The 17,532-nt window shown below is 35.4% G+C and overlaps 3 protein-coding genes and 1 pseudogene across 4 annotated transcripts in view; 3 read left to right on the plus strand and 1 right to left on the minus strand.

Annotated features, from left to right (window-relative positions):
- Positions 1–544, plus strand: part of LOC104698831 (vacuolar protein-sorting-associated protein 11 homolog) — a 4,671-nt gene extending 4,127 nt beyond the window's left edge. Inside the window, exons 6-7 of one of the 2 annotated variants that reach the window (XM_010414222.1) lie at positions 5–89; positions 239–544. In XM_010414222.1, the coding sequence (XP_010412524.1) occupies positions 5–71 (67 nt within the window). In that variant the 3' untranslated portion in view covers positions 72–89; positions 239–544. The remainder of the gene's footprint in view (positions 1–4; positions 90–238) is intronic. The other variant, XM_010414228.1, reaches the window with a different exon arrangement.
- LOC104698847 lies at positions 710–3,381 on the plus strand (annotated as a pseudogene).
- Positions 11,697–14,401, plus strand: LOC104698860 (protection of telomeres protein 1a-like). Its single transcript, XM_010414248.2, has 10 exons — positions 11,697–11,858; positions 11,981–12,117; positions 12,217–12,421; positions 12,595–12,692; positions 12,860–12,939; positions 13,130–13,393; positions 13,481–13,557; positions 13,672–13,730; positions 13,815–13,970; positions 14,053–14,401. Exons 1-10 carry the CDS (start codon positions 11,732–11,734, stop codon positions 14,257–14,259), a joined length of 1,410 nt encoding a protein of 469 aa, XP_010412550.1. The 5' UTR covers positions 11,697–11,731; the 3' UTR covers positions 14,260–14,401.
- Positions 14,756–17,532, minus strand: part of LOC104698869 — a 3,928-nt gene continuing 1,151 nt past the window's right edge. The window contains exon 2 of the mRNA XM_010414259.2: positions 14,756–17,331. Coding sequence (XP_010412561.1) covers positions 15,089–17,200 — 2,112 coding nt within the window. The 5' untranslated portion in view covers positions 17,201–17,331 and the 3' untranslated portion in view covers positions 14,756–15,088. The remainder of the gene's footprint in view (positions 17,332–17,532) is intronic.

A 17,532-nucleotide genomic window follows, 5' to 3' on the forward strand; every position in this document is an offset into this window, starting at 1 on the left:
ACGGGTTTTCTGTGATTGCAGAGTACTTTGGGAAAGGAATCATCAGCAAAACTAGTGATGCAACATCTTGATTCTCTTCACGCCTGGGGGTAACCGTAACTACTGAGCTCATTGCAAATAACTCAAAAAGTTTTCCCTTTTCTACTTTGTTGAAATCAAGTCAAATGAGAGCATCTAATTACAAAATAAAGATAATATGGGAGATATATCTTCTCATTTATTTATCTTGTCTGTTCAGGGATTGGTGGCTAAACGTCTCAAAGTGAGGCAGGCACGAACTGTATGGCATCTGTGTATCTGTGAATGTGAGGTATCCTTTGAATCTACTTTATCGGCTTAGGTATTGTATAAGAGTGAGTTGCTAGTGAAGTTGGGTCAGGCTCAATGCTTCTTCCTGTTTGCATTTCTGAAATACTGTAAGGATACCATGCATATATATGAACAAGTTATAAAATGTTTTTGTGTGTATGTTTGCGTTTTGTATGATCTTTGGAACTCCATAAGAGAACGTTTAAAGTAAACATGTTGTTGTGTTTGCCGTGCATTTGGTTAATCGTTCTGGTAAACGACTTGCTCATTTGATCAATTTCTTAATACTTGCTCAAATTCTGACTCTGGTTCATTATGTGACACTCAGAATTCAAAAAGTTAAATATCTATCAAAGCATATTTTTCAGTGTCCAATTTTTCTGCTTACGAGAAGTACTGGGCAAATCTTAAGACTTGGCTGTCAGAGTTAGTATTGGGCGATTTGTAAGACTCAGCTGTTGGCGTTCCTACCATCGAACACATGCATCTCAACTCTCCGATTCAATGGTTCGTTTGTCTCCTTTGATTCTGTTTTAGCTACGTTTAGGGTTTCCAGCAGTTTATCTTTCCCTTCAGATCTTTATTGGAAGTTGAGAGTTTAACCATGGCTGGCACAGATGAGTTTTGTTTGGTTTTCAAAAGGCGGGTAGAGACAGTTTTCGGTTTTTTTTTCCCTTGCTTCCCGTGTGGAGATACTGTATTGTTAAAAAATTAGAGTTATTGGTCTTAGTTTTGGCGTTTTGAACAAGTACAGAACCTTCCACTTGGGTCACCAGATCAATCAATCGGGTTTACGTTGATTCCGTTAATATCCTCGAGAAGCTCGAAGCAGTAAAATGCTTCTTGTGATCCTTTAAAAAGCATAGAAGTAGTAGCTCACATAGATTCGACCTGCAAATATGACGAGGCGAACTTATTGTACCTCACTGATGACGATGACTACAAATTCACGAAACGGTTTAAATATCTCGAACTCCACGCAAAAGGAATGCTGCAGAGAGTTATTATCAAGGAGCTATGCAAAAAATTGAAGATGAGTCACCTACGGAGTATTTACTTTTTCGATGTGATCAATGTGATCAAGAGTTAATATTATTTTAAAATTGTTAGGTGTCCATTATTTCATGTTCTTCCAAATAGAAAGCCTTTTTTTAAAGTAATTAAAAAATCATAGATGAACTGAATTCTTGATTATGTTTCAGCTCTGAGCTCCCTCTTCACTTTGAGCAATAATGGCAGCAATTATCACCGTTGACTTTCAGAACTGTTTCATCTTCATCCTCCTATGCCTCTTCTCACTCTTTTGTTACTCTCTCTTCTTCAAAAAACCAAAGAACTCGCGAAGCTGTGATCTGCCTCCGACCCCTCCTTCTCTTCCAATCATTGGTCATCTTCACCTTCTCCTCTCTGCACTAGCCCACAAGTCTCTTCAGAAACTCTCCTCCAAGTATGGACCTCTTCTCCATCTACGGATCTTTCACGTCCCCATCATCCTCGTCTCTTCAGCCTCAGTGGCCAGCGAGATCTTCAAGGCCCATGACGTGAACGTTTCCTCTCGCGGTGTTGCTGCCATCGATGAGTCCCTCGTGTTTGGATCTTCTGGTATCATCAACGCTCCCTACGGAGATTACTGGAAGTTCATGAAGAAGCTCATCGCCACTAAGCTGCTCCGACCACAGTCGATTGAGAGGTCACGAGGTATTCGTGGTGAAGAGCTGATGCGATTTTACAACAGCCTTCTCGATAAGGCGAGGTTGAACGAGAGCGTTGAGATTAGTAAGGAAGCAATGAAGCTTGTGAACAACATCTTGTGCAGGATGAGCATGGGAAGGAGTTTTTCAGAGGAGAATGGTGAGGCAGAGAAAGTCAGAGGATTGGTGGATGAATCGTATGCCTTGACCAAGAAGATGTTCTTGCTTACTTTATTGCGCAGACCGCTCAAGATGTTTCGGATCCCACTGTTCGTGAAGGAGATAATGGGAGTTTCCGACAAATTCAATGAGTTGCTCGAGAGAATTCTTGTGGAACACAAAGAGAAACTGCAAGAGGGGTATCAAGGTACGGACATGATGGATGTCTTATTGGCTGCTTATGGAGATGAAAACGCTGAGTATAAGATCACTAGGGATCATATCAAGTCGTTTTTTGTGGTAAGTGTTCCTCATTATGTCGATTTTATTTAAAAATCCAAACGAAATTTACATATAAAGGTTCTGTATCTTCTCACTGCAGGAGCTTTTCGTTGGAGGCACTGATACCTCAGTGCAAACAACACAATGGACAACGGCAGAGATCATTAACAACCCTAACGTTCTTGAGAGAGTAAGGGAAGAAATTGATTCCGTTGTAGGGAAAACAAGGTTGATTCAAGAAACTGATCTACCGAACCTCCCTTACTTGCAAGCGGTAGTCAAAGAAGGGCTAAGATTGCATCCGCCTGGCCCTCTCTTGGTAAGGACGTTCCAAGAAAGATGCGAGATCAAAGGTTTCTACATACCGGAGAAGACAACACTCATTGTTAACGCTTATGCTGTGATGAGAGATCCTAGTTCTTGGGAAGATCCTGACGAGTTTAAGCCGGAGAGGTTTCTAAGTTCTTTAAGTGGGCAAGAAGGCGAGAAAGAGCAAGCTTTTAAGTACCTACCTTTTGGCAGCGGAAGGAGAGGATGTCCTGGAGGTAATCTAGCTTCTATATTTGTAGGAACCGCAATTGGAGTGATGGTGCAGTGCTTTGACTGGAAAATCAAAGGAGATGAGGTCAACATGGAAGAGACATTTGAAGGAATGAACCTAAGCATGGTTCATCCGCTTAAGTGCACGCCAGTTCCTCGAACCCTACCTTTTCCTTAAATTTACTTCTAAGATTCCCAGTTCGGGACACTCGATCTGGTTGAGAACATGTAAGAAGTTTGCTTCTTGGATTCTATACATGTTCAAAGAAGTTCCATTACATTTTCAGTCTTTTATGTTTGTTATATTCGAAATTTCGATATTGTATATGCAAGAAAGCTGAAGCATTGTATTTAGCTTACCAAGTTACATTTATTTGAAATCTTGGTATTACCAAGTGGACCTCTTAGCCCCAAATTCTTAGGTTTTATCTATTTAAAATTAAATCAAAACTAAGAATATTGTTAAGAATTTGCCTCTTAACTAAGAGGTTAAAGACACAATAAGAGACGACGACGTGTTCGAATATTGTTGGGTGTTGTTTTAACACAAAAGTTTTTTTTTTTGTTGATTATTGTTCTCTTCCTCTTCTCTCTCTTTCTCGAAGTAGAGACTGCAAAATCGATCCATGGAGCTGATGAGTCCCAATAATTTTAAATAAATATGCTTATAGTCTCGCTGGAATCGATCTATCCCTTGGTGGAACTGGTTGCCCTGTATTTATCCAAAATGGGCTACTTTTATTCAATCTATTAAACTCCCACAAGATCCAAAGGCATCCTTCTTTGCTACATGTCAAGAAGCTGTCCGTAAAGATGTCGAACGTGCTTTTGGAGTCTTGCAAGCTCGCTTCGCCGTAGTCAAAAATCCGGCTGTTGTCCATAATAAGGAAACAATTGGAAAGATTATGAGAGCTTTTATCAAACTTCACATGTGGACTTAGATATACATTCAAATGTCAGCAATATGATGACCATGCTGAGCAAGCGGAAGGAAGTTCGTAATCAAATAAAACATCAACAATTGAAGGATGATTTGGTTGAGCATATATGGCAAAAATTTGGCACAAATCAAAATTACAACTAAACTTTGTCCCTATTTGTGATTTCTGCTTCTATTTTTATATGTTTTTATGTTTTGTATGTTTAAAAGTTTATGAATGCAATAATAAAATCTTCATAGTTTAAATATTTAAAAATTATATATATATTTTTTAACTAAGAACCTCACTTTTAAGAGTTTACCATTGGAGAAATACAAATTTAATTAACAAACAAAAGTTCTTAACTTATAAAAGTACACTTTTTATTACTAAAAAATGTAAGAACCCCAAAAATCAAAACCTACCAATAAACATGCTCTAACAAACTCTTATACAAGTCGCTTTATCTATAAAAACATCCTAGAATTTTGATTCTTCTTATTAATTACGTGGAAAGCCTTTGCCTTCGTTGACATTCTTCATCATACGCTGGATGTATTATGATGGTCTTCCCTGATACTCGGGCATGTTGCAGTTGCGTAACCATTTTGGTAGTCTCACCGGAAATGGAAGTTCCCCAACCTCATAGAATGAAGTTCCAAGCAAACCTTCGATTATGTCCGGTTGCATAAAGTGGACCAGCAGCCATATGAATAAGCTTCTTTCTTTCTGTCTCTGATCGATTTTAATTATAGTGTTTGTAAAAATAAACATCCACAAAAAATCAATATATACAGTTAATATTCTCGTATTGACAAAGGTTCAACTGTAGCACATTGGCTGCATGCATGGGGCTCTAAGATCATTTCCATCCCACATCTTTTAAAATTGGAATCTCAAATTTATTTTATTAATCTTTTAATACAATAATATTATCTAATTTAATTAGTTATTTTTTTTTTAAAAAGTAGACCAATCAGATTGTGACACAGAAGCAAGAGAGGGTCAGAAGAGTGTCTCTGTGGATCACCTACGAGACCTTGTGTCTCTTTTTTCCTCAGCTTTTTAATTTTTTTTTGTTTTTTTATTAAAAGACATCCTACAGGACGTGGGATAAGAATACTCTAATATATAATGAATGAGTTTCTCCATGATTTCCGAGGAATTACTTTTTAATATATAAGGTTAATATTCTCATATCAACAAAAATTCCGCTGTAGCACATTGGCTGCATGTATAGGACTAAAATTAATAGTGAGTGAGTGAATTCCTTCATGATCTCCGGGTACAAAGGATTCATTTGCAAGAATAGTGAACATATGATTATATGAGACGAAGCTAAAAAATGTCTTAACTCTTTCATGTTGAATTTAAATAATATGAATTTTAATATTCAATATTCAATATTATTCTATAATCTAACTAAAATTTTTAGAAAATCTATATAATAATAAAAATCTGAATAAATGCCAACAAAAATTACAATTTTTTGTCGTACTGATCAACTTATGGAAATAGTATTTGTGATGTCCATACATGATTCTACTACAGTACTATGATTCATTGTTGGTAAGAACTAAGAGTGTAGTCCAAATTGGTTTTAGACCAAATTCAAAATAATATTGTGACTCGAATAACTTTGAAATAGTGGCTAAATCAAAATACTATGCTCGGATCTGCCCAAGTTTGGACCAATATTTGTTAAAACAAAAATGAACTATTTATTTATTAGCTAAACCAAAAAAATATCTTAATCTATTTGTCTCAACAACAGTTTAGTTAGAATTATAATGGTGTGCACGAAGCCCAGATTGTCCCCTAATAGTTTCTAATTTGAGTTATTAGAGGCTCTTTAAGCCATCCATATCAGTTTTTTCACATGATGGAGATACCCTACACATATATTGTACAATTTAACTCTTTAATTTTGGTGTGTTTCTTGAGATTATTAGAGAAAAAATATATGGATTCATTTAGGTCCAATATATGGATTCATTTATATCCATATATTAGAGAGAAGCAATAGGCGGAAAAAATTACGAATCAGAAATCTGAGAATTTTTCATAGATCGTGACTATAATAGGAAAAAAAATTAATTAAATCGTTATAATCGAAATGATTATGAAAAGAGACAAAGAGACTTGGTATAAAATGTTAATTTTCTTTTTGCTTTACTTATGACGATTGGATCTCTAAATATTATGTTTACATGACAAGCTAAAAAAGGTGATGTGGATGACTTTAGGAGCCTCAAATAGCTATTTTCATTAGGAACTAGATGGTTGTTCACGCGATGTGTGAATACTTTATTTTTAGTTGTTTATATATTTTTATTGATTTGTAATTATGATAGAATCATATATATATATATATATATACATACATGATTTGATTTGATTGTTTGATATATTGAGTATAGTTTACATTAAATTTTATATAGATATAAATTATAAGGGTAATTGTATATATATGACAACAAATTAGTAATTTTTTTGGTTATTGAAATGTTGATTATATATATATAGTTATTATTCATAATAAAATCTTGTTCATATTGTTATGAGAAACATTTGATTTTCCAAAAAAGTGGATGAAGACAAAAAAATTCCATGTAACAAAACATGAAAGTTTTATTGGGCAGAATTCCACAAATCTCAAGGCAAGACAAGGTACGCAATGGATGCTATTATTGGGCAGCTGTTTCTCTTCTCATCTGGATATGTTGCTTCACAAACTACAAAGGATAAAATGATGGAATAGTGAAAGTATGAGAAAGTTGAAGACCATCTAACATTTTGAGTTGGATGCTAAAAATTCCTAAAATATATCCATCATAAATTACATATTTAGTATTTTAATATCACCCTTTTCTATATAACTTTTTTCAAACGGTTTTCTAACATCATAAAAATGAAAACGCATTATATATAATTAAAAAAAAAATTCCAACTAATTTCATCGATAAGTTTTTGCATTTACGTAACATCTTACATATATTTTTTTAAAAAGAAAAAAGTAAACTAACAAATAAAAATCAAAACATATGTAAAATATAAACAAAATATAAGTAAAATATTTTTTCATGTGTGTTTTAATAAAAAAATAAAACTGACTCTCAAATGTCATACCATCTCCTTTTCATTATCAGGTTAGCATTTTGTTAGTTCATTTATAAAAAAAAAATTTGTATAAAATTTAATACAAATTCTCAAGTTTTAATGTGATTTTTAAAATCTTTCTTTCAAACATCTAATACTATAATGTATTAATACAAATAAAAGATTAAGAAATATGAAGCTAAATTCATATTTAATAATATATTATTGTTTTCTATATTTCTAAAAGAAATCCTTAGTGAATTTTAATTAACAATATAATGAAATTAATAGACTTTATATATTAAAAAATTAATAAAATGACACATGTCAAAAAATTATGATTCACATGGCAGCTTGTCAGAGATTTGATTTTGTAGAAACCTAACATTATTATATAAGCTATGTGTACGTATGTTACAAAATAATATAACAGTTTATATTGATTTAAATTGTGTGTAGTGACTAAGTAATTAATATTGTAACGGTTGGACTCATTAAAACCCACTTGAATGCATTCATTTTAAGATTCGCTCCAAAATTACACATCAGTTTAATGTTAATAAATAATATATATTAAAACATGAAATTTTAAATGATACAATAAGGAGAGTGTGAAACTTTAATCACAAACAATAATCTAAAGTGTGACTAGTGTTTTATTGGTTATCTTAAAAAGAGAAAAATAAATTGATCGTAAAGTGTTTTTTTGGTATACCTTATACTTTGCTTCAATTTTCACAAACACATTTAATATGAAATATGATTGAAGAAATACATTTTGTATATGATAGAAGACATATATTTTATATTTATATCAAATGAGTAGATAATTAAGGTATAAATAATACATCTGTTGCTGAAAAATAAATAAATGAATGTGTTTATTTGCAACACAAACGTTACATAAATAAACACAAGTCACTGCACAAATATAAATAAGACATGTTAGCAAAAACATACTATTTCAAAAAAAAATATTATAAAACAAATTTAAAAGTGAGTAGATGCCTAACACGGGGAAAACAGTAAAAATCAACCCAAACTATTTTTCAAACGCTTTTTCATACCTGAACTTTGGCACCTTGTAAAAATCGACCTAAACTATCCAAAAAAATCAAATTTAAAATCTGAACTATGTAAATTTGGCCGATTTCAACATCTATTTAAACAATGTTAATTAGCGGGTTACCAGTACTGAGCTAAAATGACAGCATGACAAAGAAATGAAATTAAAATTAGTCAAAATGTCGTCATTTTGAAGTGAAAATAATATTATTGGTTAGAAGATGGACTCGAACCTGTGGAGCATAAGCCACTAAAATTACTACCATACCATTGCGCCATATTGATTCATTATGAACTAGCTCACAACGTTTCAATATATCCTATTTGTTTTTGTCTCTTCTTCTTCTTTTGCTTCCATCGGGACTGAGACCAGCCGCCGGGACAAAAGCTCTAGAATCCAAAAATCAAATTGGAAAAGAAGCCCATGTTAACCCAAGTACTTCCAATAACAATCATGCTAAGAACAATTTGATTTATTCATATCAATTTGAATCATAAATTGGCAAATCATAATCGAAATTAGAAAGGTTGTCTCTACTCTTAATTTGAAAACGACATGAGGTCAATAGCTTCGACGGAGAGAAACCAATCACTTTTTGCCGGAGTCCACAGATCTGGAGATTCCTCGGCATAGTAAACGAAGAAACGGCGTTAAATGAACAAAGCGGACGATTAAAAGGAAGTGATACTTGTGACGACAAAAGAGAGATCATTGCACGCAGAGAGGAGAGACGAAGATGACAAGCCCGACAAGTCCAAATTTTTGCTCTACAGATAACTCTGTTTAATAAGTTATCCTACAAAAGAAGACCAATAAGTTGCTGTGTCCGAGTGGTTATAGCGGAGAAGTTAATTTTATTTGGGCTTCATCCACCCGAGTTCAAATCCTATAATATGTGATTTTATAGTATTTTTAAAACTAAAACGACGTATGCAAATTCTTGTCATGTGTTTGCCACAGTGTCATTTGACTCAGCACCGTTAACACGCTAATTAACACTGTTTAAATAGATGTTGAAATCGGCCAAATTCACATAGTTCAAGTTTAAAATTTGATTTTTTGGATGGTTTAGATTGATTTTTACAGGGTACCAAAATTCAGGTATGAAAAAGCGTTTGAGAAATTGTACATGTATGAAAAAGCGTTTTATGAAAAAGCCGTTTTAAAAAATCCGATGTATGAATCGAACATATTAGAATTGTACATGTATGAAAAAGCCGTTTTCCGTTTTAACTCCTCTCCTCAAAACTTTTAGCTTTTTGAAAATTGAGAAAAAAGCCGAAAAATACATCATCTGTTTTTTATTTGGACGTTTAATACCTCGTCTTTTTCGTTGGAAGAAAAATACCTCATTTAATTATCGTTGGCTTAGAAATATTTAATCTTTATATTGTTGCCGGATTCTAACCCACGGTTTAACAGTCTTTAACGGACGTTACGGATCATCAAACAGGCGGTAAATCAAATAACTTGTGTGTATATAGATATATACAATACATTTACCTTATTTGAGTGATATGTTGTCGTAGTGTAGTGGTTAGAAGTGGGTTGGTTTAGTTTCCTAACCACGCTTCGAACCCCCCTCCTCCCCTAAAACTTTTTTTATTTTTCTTTCTTCTTCACACGATCAGTCAAAACTCTAAAGAATTGTTGAAGAAGAGTGTTTGATTGTTTGGATTCTTAAAAGTTTTTCTGTTCTGTTTTGAGATTTTTCGAATCAGATCCAACGAATCAAATCTGATTTTTATTTCTTTCATTTCCAGAATCTGAAGAGTCATACAAACTCTCCCCAATGATTATCCTCGATGTTGTTTCTAGTGGAAAAAGAAAAAAAAAACATCAGAAAGTGTAAGATGGTGAATTCAAACTGGCGTGCCCAAGTGTTTAATAAGACAAATGGTACCAGTGGACCATGTAAATATATTCACCAAAGCATCTATAAATTTTTATTTATCTATGTAAACATGTGTGATTTGATTTTAACGTCCATTAAAAACTGTTAAACCGCGGGTTAGAATCCAACAACAATATAAAGATTAAATATTTTTAAGCCAACGATAATTAAATGAGGTATTTTTCTTCCTACAAAAAAAGACGAGGTATTAAACGTCCAAATAAAAAATAGATGAGGTATTTTTCGGCTTTTTTCCCTTTTTGAAATGCTTGAGTATTTACTATTTCATTTAAACTCCTCTCCTATTTCATCATCTTGTTGTGGTAGCAAGTATTTACTATTTCATTTAGGGTTTATTGTCTAAATGGGCATTTGTTGCCCCAAAACTTTGAAAATGAGCATTTTTATCCATACTCTCAGATTTAGGCCTTTTTACATAAGGAAAATAACATTTTTACCCCTGTCTCTTTGTTTACTCTCTCGACCAAAAACCTTTTTCTCCGACAACAACTTTAATTTTCCGGCGATAATCCTTGTTTTTGAATAAAGAAAACTAAACCCTAACATGATAATGTCTAGTGAACCCAAGGGTTCTAATCAAAACTTCCATTTCATTTTAAAATCTAAACCAAATTGAAAAATTACATGTTTCACCATCTCATCATCTCGTCACCATCATCTCCACAAATCGTCGTTCATGTTTCAGTTGATCAATTGAAGAAAAGAAAATGAGGGCAAAATTGTGTTTGCACAATCTTAAAAATGCCTAAATTTGTACGTATGGATAGAAAGCTCTGATTCTACAATACTCATTAAAAAAAATATCGATTTCTGTGAAGTGACCTTAGTGTAGTGATCAAAGCTAAGTCCTTAATGCACAAGGCACTATCACACCAGAGATCTAGTCCCACTCTTTACGAATGTAGGGATTAGGCTAATGGGCCGGCCTGTTGTGCCCCAATAGTTGACAAAAAAAATATATCGATTTCGTAATTAACTATTTCATTTAATTACCATAAAAAAGAATAAATTACACCAGAATTGTTTTTTTTTAAGATTGAAATGTAGAGGGGTGTATTCAACTTGATATTTTAATTGATTTGTGTAAAATTTACAAATTCTATGTTATTCAATCATGGATTTTAAAAAGTCTATTAAAATCCACTGTTATTGAACTGATGATTTAAAAATCTACTTTAAAATCCATTAAAATCCACTGTTATTGAACTGATGATTTAAAAATCTACTTTAAAATCCACTGTTATTCAAAACAGTTTTGTTGATTAGGATTTTAATAATTTTTAGGATTCTGAAGAATTTGTTTAGTTAAAAATACAGAAATCCAAATCTCATGGTTTTAGGTGGGATTTAAAAAAAATTTACAGAAAATCATATGAACTTCCCTATAGTTTGAATACACCATCCCCCTCCCCCGGTAAACTTTTCCTTCCAAGGCATATTTATCTCAATAGCGAAATCTGTCTTTTATAAATAATTCATTACTTAAACTGGCTGATATAGTCGTGAACCACCTTATCTCGTACTTGAACTCTTGACATGCGGTTACTGTTATGTCTTATCAATGTGCCTTGTTTTAGATAATTTTTAACAATTCGGCAGAAATTTAGATAACCGGAAAATCCGAATTTAACCGAGTAAACCGAAAAAACCGAGAGTCTCCGTTTGGTTCGAACCAATAGCTCAAAAGGCTACACTTTGATTTGTTTGTAAAAAAACAGCGGGAGATGTACTTTTGGGGGAAGGAGAGGAGATGGCGAGGAAGAGAGAAAGTCCCAAGCTTGTCAAAATCAAAGACGCCATTAATCTCATCAACCAACGCGTTAGTCTAATCGGTATCGTTATTGAACAAAGAGAACCCAAACGATGTCGCAACAATGGTATTTTGTTTTGTGAAAACCCTAACATTTTACCCCAAAAAAGGTCTTTACTTTTATCGATTCTTGAATTGAAATTGCGAATACTTTCTGCTGAAAGATTGAATCTTTTTGACATTTTTTAGATTGGATTTGTACGCTTCGTGTAATTGATGATACATACCCAAGTCCTGGATTTACAGTAAATGTATTTAGTAACACTCTTGAACAACTTCCTCAAATCAAGAATTACGACGATATGATTCTCTTTACACGCATCAAGGTACATGACTCTGTGTCTCCTTAATTTCCTTTGTTGTGTTTTGATTTTGTGGAATCAAAAGTTTGGATTTTTTTTTTGTTGTTTTTGTTTTTTGTGTAGATGCAAACGTTTGATAGTGGGAAAAGAGTAAATTCTGCTTGTGATAGATGGGTTTCTTCGTTTGCGCTGTTCGAAGGAGGAGGTACTGGCAAGGATTTTGTTTGTTACCAATGCTCTTCGAATTTTCATGAAGAAGAAGCATTATACAAGAGTTCCATGGATGATCTACGCAAAGTTTTTGCCGGTTCTAGCGGATTTCTTAAAGGTAACAATGTTAGCTTGTTTTGTGTTATCAATTTTTCGTATTGTTTCAAGATTTATACTGTCGAAGTCACTCTGCAGCAGTATAAAGAGGCGCAAGAACTCTTCAGTGGCTTTAGATAGATTAATAACTTGAAAGGATTCTCATAAGCTTTCATTTCCTCTTTTGGTTCATAGCTCAGAGTTCAATTTACAGAGTAACACCTTGCTCCCAAGAAAAAATTTCATTCTTGAGAGAGATCAAGAATGGGAAATGCTTTGATTTGGTGTGCAAGGTACGAAGAAGACTTAACTCTTACATTTGTTGCTCTATACTCTCAAATAATATCAGAAGCGTGTGTGTCGTTGGTTACTTAAAATCCTTTTGGCATAAATTATAGACAAATTTATCTTTTGATAACTGATCTTACACTCCTGTATTCTGCTGTTTACTGTAATGGAGATCCTCCATGCCGATGAACAAATGAGCACCGTTTTTGTATGGGATGGAACTGATGCTCCCCCAGCATTTATTCTGACAAAGTGAGTATTAGGCATTATCACTCATGTGTGGCATTAGTTTCCAATATATCAGTTGAGATTAGATGTTAGTATCGCACCTCTTGAAAATTTTGATCTAAACTTTTCCAGCTTTTGATTAACTGACTTTCCGCTTTCCATACTCTACGCTTACTATTTTTATATTTGGTGTACAATGTTTGGCTATTGATAGGGGAGTTGAAGAAGACGAGGCATTTAGCAGTCTCTCAGTTAATACTTTTCTGTCCAGAGATACATTGCTCAGCTTTCCAACACTTGGAACGATCTTGAGAGTTTCTCTAAGCAATCATCTATTTCATCAGGTTAAACCTGGTGACTGGGTGAAACTTCACCATTTACTCTGTGAAGTTGATAGGGGATCTTGGGTAGGTAAAGTTACCAACTCTACAAAGGTTCGTCACGCTCAAGATGATAGTTTAGTTAAAAAAATAATGAGGTTAGTACTTTTGAGGTTTCTTTCGGTATATACTTCTGACCTTTCCGCTTACCACTTTTGGATTTTTATGTATGTTCCCAAAACTAGGATATATGATAAGAGAATAGCGTCAAAGTTGGGACACATTCCATATTGGAGTTTTCCGTCGCCTCCTGGATTAACAGGTTGCAATACTCCATCATCCTTAACGAACACGATTCAATTTCAACATTCTTTTTGGCTGCCTCTGCCTCGACATTCTTTAGACTGAATTCTTTAACATTCTCTGTGTCTTGCAGAGACGGATGACAATTGTGCCCCATTTGTTTCACTGATGGACATCATAACATTCCCCAAGGTACCACCATTCATGAATCTTTTTTCTGCATTCCCTGAAAAGATTAAAAATACTTTTCTGTGCTCACCTACGCTGTTATTACAGGTTACATGCAAGTACAAATGCATTGTTCGGGTTGTAGCTGCATATCCTTGGCAAGTAGAGGATTTCTGTTCAGTTGAGAATAGCCGGCACCGAGTTTTGTTGACACTGGAGGATCCAACAGCGACTTTAGATACTTTCTTATGCGATAAAGAAGCAGTAACAAACTCACCTTTGGTCTATGCATCTAAACTGTAAAGAGAGACTCTGTTACCCTAATCTAGTGTTAATTTATTGGCAGGAGTACTTTTGGGGTTTAGGATTTCAGAACACAGAGATATTGAGGAATAAGCGGAATCGGTTGCTTGGAATAAGGGGATTCTCCAACTTGGGTGCTCCAAGAAATCCACCATGGATTGAGTGTTGTATCTTCTCCTACTATACTCATAAAGCTGACCCATGGACGACAAGAAAATACAGAATCTTTGGTACTCGCCTTCTTGATTAAGCTTTGTTAAGACTAATTAGTTAGTATTAGGAGTTTAGTACATAGATCATGTTAAGAATGTTGGATGTAGCTAACCAAAAGAACTTCTTCATGGTATAATAATCAGATGAATCATCATCAGATGAATTTTCAGAAAAACAAAGAGATTTAAAGAAGCAAATCATTAGGAACAATATTTACTTGCTGATAGATCATGTCCTTACAATATGCAATTGACCAGACCAGTGACAGAAAAAATGACTGCAAACACTATAGACGATGAACATGTTACTCTTCCCCTCTGTTGGTGGCACCAAGCTTTCTTTGAGGTTTCTCATGTCTTCTTCTCAGTCTTAACCCTCAAGGATTCATTTGCACGGTGCAAATTGCACCCATGAGAGTGACTTCGGTTAACATCCCGATCACAACTACAAGGGTTTGGTGGATCTCTCTTCCCCAGAGGGTTAAACAGGTGATATAATTTGGACTAAATTCTATAACTAAAAAAAGGCGGTAAGAAATGGAAAGATAATTGCTACATTTATAACTCTACTTGTAAAAATTCTGTCATCACTAAGGTCAACAAAGAAACGAATACAGAATCGGAAAAAAAGAAAAGAGAGACGGAGCAAACAAAAGTCAACTATGCTTTGCTTACTCGTTGAACATTGCCTAATACAACAGCTTCAGTGACCAAACAGAATGGTTTTGCGTGTTAACAGTCTTTCATAAAACTCCACAATCTTGTCCATTCTTCGCTGATACAACAACAACAACTCTTACACTACACTTGGTCTCAATCTGAAACCCTCTTTCCCTTACAGGGTCACTGACATCAGTTGGTTCCTGCTCAGATGTGAAGCAGCTCCTCGGGGATTGCAGCTGGATCTAAGTCCCAACAGTTTCCGGGAAAGCCGCTGGTTGCATCTTTGAGAAACCAGGACGGCACTTGGTGCGAGAACCGCAACATCTCGCACCTTGGTATCCACTTCTTACTGTCTTCCTTCGTGCTCCTGTGATATACGGTTTTGTAGCCCTCTAGTTTAACAAGAGGGGCAATGCACACACCATACTGTTCAGTATACTCATCAAGGATCTCGACCATTTCATATTGGTGCCTCACTTCATCCGGGGTTGATCCGTCCCAGTTTAGTGACCAGTTCTTGTAGACAGCCCAAATCTCCCCACTTGTGGGGAAGATCCGAACACAACCACCTCTCCCTGTCTTCTTGCCTTTCAAAAGATGCGAAAAGATGTTAACTTGGTCAACTATGTCAGAGTTTCGTATCCTGAAATGCCCACACGACTTTGTAAACCCGTATTGTACCCATTTCATTGACCCAAACTCAATGTCCGTTTTGGAGCTCAAGTAAGCAATGTCAATCTTAAAGGGTTGAACCGAGAGTACTTCCTTAACCACACAATATAGGCGTGGCATACCATCATCTTCATCATAAATTGCCCAAATTTGCCTTGGCTCAAAGGATTCCTCCGATCTGTTTTTATCAAAATCATGGAAATCAGAGTCTGGTACTGTTATTGGTCCGTTATTTTTGCGTCCTGTAACATCTCCCAACTTACAGGAGACAACAGCTTTTTCATCGAGGGGTGTCGCATCCTCTGCAGCCGCTGCTGCTTCTGAAGCTAATCTCATGATCTCCAATCTTTTCTTAATGTCCGTTTTGGCCTTTTGAAGTAAGGGCTTCCGTGTATCCAATACTGATGCAGCAGAACACCGTCTGGATGATCCATAACATTGGAGATGAAGTTTGTAATCCTGATCCATTTTGCCATCCGTATTCATTGTCTTTAATACTGAAACAGGTTTCAGAGGGTTCTCAACAAAGACATTAGCAGCAGCTTCCAGAAAAACTTTGCTCTTCTTCCCAGGTCTGCCGACCTTAATTGCAGACCCGTGAGCAGACACGCTGGGCGGATTAGGATATATCAGACCTCCAGATGAGCTTTTCATCGAGCATGTACCATTAGAACCGTCTTTGGCTTTCTTGATCCCCGCACTGACTACTGAGGTGCTGTGCTTATAAGGATACCCATTGGACACTGAGGACACACGCTTCAAATCCAGATTCCCTGGGGAGGTTGTTCCAGAGTATGAGCTCCATTCATATGAACCATTGGTACCATAATCATATCCATGTCCTTGCCCAGGATAGTGGCCTAAGAAATACGTTGAATTGGTGGGCATGCGTGAAATAGCATCATAACCATGTGTGCCATAACCATTACTTGGAGGCGCATGAGATGGAGGCGCATGCGATGGAGGCACATGAGATGGAGGCGCATGAGTTGGAGTCGTGTAATGAAATGACGCACTAACAGGAGCTGGACCAGTTTCTACAGCAATAAATGCTCCACGACAGTTCTTACATGAAAGCCTCTTATTCACATACTTCCTCAAGTACTCATACTGAACTTTGCAAGAGGTGCATACAGTCCAGAAAGTATCAAGCCTTTCTGAAGACGGTGGAAACCGATCAAATACTGTAGTCCCAGTCCCAGGCATGTACTCTGTGCTGTGCTTCTGAACCACTGTGGAGTCGATATGCTTCTTTCTTTTGTAGTAAAACGTGCTTTTATTAAACTCATTGGACAAGAAACCCCAGGCTTCAGAAATGAGATGGAATGCACCATCAGCCCCAATGCATTTGTTCTTGTCGGGATGAAGCAATACAGCCATCTTCTTGTACTGTTTCTTCACTTCTCTTTTCCCAGCCGACGGTTTCAGTCCAAGTACCGCATAATAATCAATTTGACCACCACTCCTACACTGAGAAGCTAAATAAACTTCAAACGTAGCAATCATCTGAGATAAACCTTCCAAATCAGGAAACAAAGACCTAGCTTTCAACGCATAACTCCTAGCGCCTGTGAAATCTTTTTCCACAAATCTCCTCTCAGCGATCTGTTTCACTCTGAGGGCTTCCTCTCTGTAAGCTTCCATGTAGAAAAAACCAGGCCAATATATATAAAAAAAACAAGCCGCTCTGCAAAAGGAAACTAAGACCGTTCTCGCAAGCTAGAAGCCGAAACACATTCTATATTCAACCACTAAAAGATCATCATCACCATTATCTGCAAACATTCACAAAGAATAACATTAATTCTCATGAGTCACTGCAATATAAACCAATATCTGACCAACCACACATACAACATTCTCAAACTAGCTTTTTAACTCAAACCAAAAAGTAAACAAAACCACACTTGCTAACTTACTCCAACCATCCTCAGATTCGAGATCTAGAATCTCCAAGTTCCGTTTTTTATTGACAA

The sequence above is a fragment of the Camelina sativa genome, chromosome 1 (genome assembly GCF_000633955.1).
Source record: "Camelina sativa cultivar DH55 chromosome 1, Cs, whole genome shotgun sequence".
Lineage (NCBI taxonomy): Eukaryota > Viridiplantae > Streptophyta > Magnoliopsida > Brassicales > Brassicaceae > Camelina > Camelina sativa.